Here is a 6,581-nt window from a genome sequence, read left to right on the forward strand (position 1 = left end):
GAGTGCAGCCCTGTCCCAGCCTTCCACTGGGAAGATCCCAGTGCCACCCCTGGCCCAGCCTGCAGCAGCAGCAGCCTGCCCTCGTCCTGCACTTGGATCCAAGAGCACAGGCCCCTGATGTCCTTCCGAGGTGTATGCAGTGGCTTGAGCCACCCTCCCTCCCCACGCCCCCCCAGACGAGCCACTCATGGCTCCATCCTGCACCCTGGCCTGACTTTGCAGTGCTTCCCCCTGTTCCAGCTACAGCTCCATTTGCTCCCTCACTGTGGGGGCCTTGATCTGCTCCTACCTTGCCTTTTCCTTCACAGTAGACTTACAAGCTGGACTCGGCTTCTCTCCACACTGCTGGGCTGTGCTCTTGGCCACCTACAAGCTGTGCTGTGGCTACACGCATGCATGGGGCATTTATCCATGACATTATTGGCCACATCAGCCAAAAAAAGCTGATTGCCAATTTTATCAATTTTCCTTATATCGGTGCTGATCCGATATAGGACCAGTGTATTGGTGCACCTCTAGAAGCATTTGTAGACTCTCACAGGGGTCAGCCTGCCTGGAGTGCAACAGGCTAATGGGAACCTACCACAAGGATAAGTTAGTGCAGTCCATCTGAATAAGATATATGGCAGTACCCATTGAATAGCCCCCCTCACTGTTGACTCTTCACTCTGAGACCTACAGAAAGCACTGAGGGCTAGATGATATGGCTCTTTGGGACAGATCTTTCACACCTCTAATACAGAGGATGAAGGAAAGATAGCTTCATTCCTATTTTACTACTGGGAAGCAAAAGTGTGGTTTACCCAAAGTTACCTAGGAAATTTGTGTTAGAGCTGAGAAACTAAATCAGATTACCTGATCTCAATCCATTGTCTTAACTACAAGATCATTCTTCCTTGTATGTGAAGGTTAGGGATAGTCAAAACCTAGAGTCCTAGAAAACAAGAAAAAGGTAATCAGCATCTGCTCAGAAGTTAAAAATGCAGGTCATAATCTTATTTGATCAGTTACTGAAAAGATCACAGGGCATGATGATAGGGAAACTCAGCTAATTGATGACACAGGGATTTTGCTAGTGAGGTAACGCCTAAATAAAAGTAGAAAATCTTCACCAGCCTGCTTTTCTTTTGACCAGTTTCAAGGGCATCTATAAATTAAGGTTGTTATCCTGAATCAGATTCTTTTTCTATAGAATCACATTACTTCATAATCTGAGTGTACCTGGGGTTAAATAAGAAAACAGTATAACCTCATAACTCTGGATCTCAAAAATCCCAAATTCTCAAAAATCTGGCACTGCTCTGGGACAAGCCGCCGCTCTCCCCTGCCCCTCCCATATATGGAGGTAGAAGCTTGCATATGGGGCGGCTGCTGCTGCCATCCACCACCCTGTGATGCCATTCCGCATGCAGCTACTGCTCCAGGACCGGCAGTCACTTCCTTCCCCCTTCCCTTCCACCTCCCAGCTTTGCAATTGACCACTTGGTTTTTAAAAATTCAGCATTTTGAAATATCTGGTGGGTGCTTGGTCCTGAGCACACCAGATTTAAGGGGTTATACTGTAATGAAACAGGTCACCAGGTCTTAAATATTGTGAAGTTAACTAATTCCAAGCTATTTTTCCTGGTCCTGAAATTATAATATCGGTTGATTTTGCACTAGATTAAAAAAATGAGTTGTTGAAGGAATAATTTTGCAAAGGAGTATGACTGACATACCTGTAATTGACGTATTGTGTCTTATGTATATTTTATTGACTCATGCTTTTGTGGCCATTTTGTAGGCTATAAGGAAGAAGAATTTAACTGGTCCTCATATCTAAAGACATGTAAAGCTCAAGCTGCCCCTAAATCTTTGTTTGAAAATCAGAACACAGTAAGTATTCCTAATTTTCTGTTAGCAGGTTCTCCTTTTTATTTCAGTGACAGTAGATTTCAGAAAGCTTTTTGACACTTTCCTCATAATAATGTAATATTAATCTTCATTAAAATAAACTTCTAAAATCCACATGAAATAATCAGCATATTCCTCTGATATTTCATATTCAAAAACCATATTAAAAGAACATTGAGATTCTGAGATTATGTCTTTATTTTTTATGATTGTATGAAGTGACCCGTACCTAATATTGTAGGACTAGAAACAGTCTGTCAGAGAGAGATTTGACTGAGGCAGAGTCAAAACCCAAGTGAACACATTTTGCAACATGCTCAGAGTTTTTTAGTTTATAACTCGTGAGCTTAAGAGTCTGCATCTGTGTTTGATAATCTTTCATGTCAGCAAATTAGGATGTTGCCACACTATTGGGGCAGTTAATTGGTATATCTTGAAATGACATGAATGTATTGATTGTGGATGCCATGGAGGTTTCTGGATGTGTGCCATATTATTTATCTTTAATTAAATCTCTCTCTTTGAGTAGACAGTGATTCCATCGGGATTTCGAGTGGGAATGAAGCTTGAAGCAGTAGACAAAAAGAATCCTACATACATCTGTGTTGCTTCGGTAACAGACATGGTGGACAATCGTTTTTTAGTTCATTTTGACAACTGGGATGAGAGTTATGACTACTGGTACGTTGCATTGCAGTAAAAGTCATATCAGAAATGTGTTAAATAGTATCTTTCCCTAACATTTCCTATGCTTTTGATGTAACTTGCGTAGATTTTATAATCAGAGCAACTAATTCATTAAAAGTTCATAGTAAACTTAAAGGGCCAGGTTTTAATATATAGGTTTGGGTTGCATGTGCACAACTTCTAAAAGATTGTGCAAAACAGGTACTTAGTTATATGTGACACTAATTCTGGCAGTGTGTGCAATACTTTCTCACTTTAATTTTGCAGGACATATTATGATAGCTGTCTCTAGTGAGAAATATTTACCTAAGCATAGTGATTTTTTCATTCAGGGCAGGATTGTCTCTTAACCAGTTACAGCATGGTTCCATGATGCTGCACAGAAAGAACTTTAGGTCCCTGACACTCAATACATTTAAGACATTACAAAATATGTGCAATAAATCTGTGGCTGGTTCTTATCGTGTCTTTAATTGAATGTGTAACTGGTGTGCAGCTTAGCAGCTAGGAGCCCTGATCAGCCAACTGGAGCTCTCTGGTCTAGAAGTTCTTTAAGTTTATCATAACTCATAGCCAGGAAAGCATATCTTGCACTCCTGTGGCTGGAAACTCTGATCAGCTGATAGGGCTTTCAGCTGCATGAGTGCATGGTACAGTTCCCCAATTGGGTGCCCAACTTTCTATTTGCTGATGCAGGGGGATCCTTGGGTTGGTCTTCCTCAGCATGGACAAAATGGTGCAAGGGGATCTGATGTGGCTTTGCATCAGATCCCATTGCACCTTTTCTTTAATGTCTGTTAGGGGCCTAAGTTGTGTTTCCTCAGGCTTTGACCCAGTAAGAAGCCATGTTTTCTTGTACCTTGCAAAATTAATTTACTAATTTAATGACAAATCCACAAAGATATTTAGGTGCTTCTGGCAGGGCATCTTTGGTGCCTGCCACTTTAAGGGTCAGAACAGGCAGCAGAACAGCCTCCAGGTGACTCCCAGTCAGGGGAGTCACATGGCCAGCAGGAGGCTGCCTGACTGGGAAGTGAGCACAGCTGGTAGAGATAGAAGCAGGCCCTAAGCAGCAGAGCCAGCAGTTTGCTGCAAGCAGTCGAAGGGGGAATATCACCCGGCTGGAGCTGCTGCTCACATAACATCTTGGAAGTACAGGGCAGGAACTGTGGGGACTGCAGGAAGTTATTGGTCCTGGGGCATGACCTAAAACTACATCCTGCTAGGGACGGATAGTGTGGTGGGGCTGCTCGTTGTGGGGTGGTCCTCAGGAAGTGCCACATCAGTTGCCTCCCTAGTGAAAGGTGAGTATAGGGTGTCTGATATCCTCAGTCCCCACAACCTGGTGGGTAACCCAGCAGTAGGGATAGGAAGGAGGCCAGGCAGATCTGCGGACACTTGAGTCCCATGGGGTGTAAGACCCTGAGGCCCCAGTGAAGTGGACCAAGTAGTAGCTCCAGCAAGGGGGTAGAAGAGTGACCCTAGTGAGGAGGTGGAGTGCTGGCCCCAGTGAAGGGGCATAGAGTGGGTAGTAGGCTACACAGAGCAGGGTCCGCAGGGGCAGCCTGAAGGGCTGTACATGATGATACAGAGTAGGATCCTCATAGACAGCATTGAAGGGCTGCACGGGGGTGCATAGAGTAGGGTCTGTGTGATCCAAAGAACTGCACAGAGGCTGGCCCCAGCAGTTCAGTGATGGAGACCCTACATGAGTGGAGGCCCTAGAAAGAGAGTGGAGGTCCAGGCATGTATGAGAAGGCCTGAGTGTAGTTGTTACTTTGGATGCCATCTGTGAAGCATGGGACACAAGATAAGGAGAGGTCCGGAGCTGCATATAACACCCTTGGCATCAGGGCATCAGTCTTCCGCATTATTATGTGCTTTTTTATATAGATCAAGTCATGGCAGGCGAGACAGGGCAGGCTGCTTTAGACAGATGGGCTGGCTGACTCAGTGGCCGGCTTTATGATGGCCCCTTGTCACAGTGCTTAACTTGGGTTGATTTCAATAGGAGTTAGGCAGGTTAACAGAAGTAAGTTGCCTAAATATTTTTGTGGAGCTGGAGTGAAGTTTCCTGATTTGTTGCATTTATGCTCTGCAATGATTATGGTATGGAATGTGTTAGGGACATGAAGGATGAGCAGATGTGAAAATGAATTATGCACTGGCTTTGTCAACTCTAACTTTATTGCCAGTGCAGCCTACAAAGTTCTTCCATAGTTCAGTTTTTGATTTACAACATGCAGATTTGTTTTTTCTATACCTACTACTTCTACAGTTAGTCAGGTAAAGGACGTACACTAATAATAAAATATGCTTAATTGCTTTTTATTTTAATCCAAACTATAGTAAAATCTGTGTGATAAACTTGGTGCTGTATCCAGATAAACCTCCATAATGTTAATATTATCTAAAACTGATTAAAGCATTGCATGTCTTAATATATCTAATAATAAGTTTCATCCTCAACTTTGAGTTTACACTTTACTCTGAGAATCTATTAGTATTGTGATTTAGGACTGAAATATATTATTTGTAAGGCAGAAAAATAAGGAACTGCTTGTTACCTGAAAATAAAAGGTATACAAGATTCTTTGCATCTGTGCTTGATGAAACATTCAGATTCCACAGTGATCAGTTTAGTGTAAGAACCTATCCAGAGTAGAATGGATTGAACCAATTACAGAACACCCAAGGAGTCCATGATTGTAGACCAGTGGTTCTCAATCTTTTTAGACCCAAGGCATCCCTTGGAAAATGCCAGCTTTTAGCTTTCATTCATTTCTTGGCTATGGAAAAATAATAGAGCAATTTTTTTGTTGCAAGCAACTCAGAAAGACTACTGTAGGTCAGAATGCTTGACCATGATGGATTCTTATTTGAAATTCCTTGATTTATCTTGTGAATAATATGTAGGCGTCTGCACATCACACAGTGCTCACATTGGACAGCACACTGCAGCTTCCTTAAAAGGATCTCATGGCACTCCAGCATGCTGCAGTACCTTGGTTAAGAATCAGTGTTGTAGACGCCTAGGACAGAGAAACTGTAAAAGAATTAAATTTCTGAGATAATGTGAAGCAGCTGTTTCAGCAAACCGTAAGAATTCAGAACATTGAGTCATGGGTCATATTCACAGGTTATATAACCATATGGAATTAGGGCTCAAGTAGTAAAGGGACTAATGGTAATTTCTTGGAAACTTTTTGGTACTGAAGAAGTAGCAAGTGACTGAAAAAACCCACTTTATTTATTTAGATTGAAATAAATGGCACCTCTCTAAAGTTTGAGATATTCTTTTGTGTCATTGACGTCATTGAATGGGTAACACAGTACTCAGACAAATTCAGTTCACTAGCTGACTAGTTGAGAAGTATGGAAAAATAGTGTCTTAGCACTTTTAAGGCTAATCCTGTAAGTTTTTATCAGAATCTGCAGGGAATCTTGTTCCCCTGTGTAAATTTTAATGAAAAATTTTCCTGCCTGAATAAAAAAGTTTAGGGGTAATGATGCTGGGATATATTTATGGGAAGGAGACCGAAGCCTGAAATTTTGTGAAGTATGTAAATGTCTTAGAGATGAGTGGCAAAAAATCCGTAAAAATGAAAACCTGCATCAGGTTGCCCTGACTTCTCTGTTACATTTATGGAAGACTGGCCTGGAACTAGGGAAAGAATGGAGAAAAAACAGAAGAATATTAATTGTGCCCTCCTCACCCCCAAACAGCTTAATGCTAGCAAAAAAGTAAGTCTGAAACCATCTCCCGCGTGGGTGTTTGGTATCTTTGCTCTTGATACCAAGATTCATTGAATCATAGAAGTAGGGTTGGAAGGGACCTTAAAGATCTTCAAGTCCGACCCCCCTGCCAGGGCAGGAGAAAAAAACTGGGCTCAAATGATCCCAGCTAGGTAGACATCAAGCCTCCTCTTAAAGACCCCCAGGGTAGGAGCCAGCACCACTTCCCTTGGAAGTTGGTTCCAGATCCTAGCCACCCTGGCAGT

General features: G+C 42.4%; 1 protein-coding gene across 3 annotated transcripts in view; it reads left to right on the plus strand.

The window, feature by feature from the left end:
- The window catches only part of L3MBTL3 (l(3)mbt-like 3 (Drosophila)), a 162,120-nt gene that overhangs the window by 56,604 nt on the left and 98,935 nt on the right, over nucleotides 1-6,581 (plus strand). For all 3 annotated transcript variants that reach the window (XM_019538023.1, XM_019538022.1, XM_019538024.1), the window contains exons 10-11: nucleotides 1,784-1,875; nucleotides 2,423-2,574. In XM_019538023.1, coding sequence (XP_019393568.1) covers nucleotides 1,784-1,875; nucleotides 2,423-2,574 — 244 coding nt within the window. The remainder of the gene's footprint in view (nucleotides 1-1,783; nucleotides 1,876-2,422; nucleotides 2,575-6,581) is intronic.

The sequence above is a fragment of the Crocodylus porosus genome, unplaced genomic scaffold, assembly GCF_001723895.1.
Source record: "Crocodylus porosus isolate Cpor-Errol unplaced genomic scaffold, CroPor_comp1, whole genome shotgun sequence".
In the NCBI taxonomy this organism is placed as follows: domain Eukaryota; kingdom Metazoa; phylum Chordata; order Crocodylia; family Crocodylidae; genus Crocodylus; species Crocodylus porosus.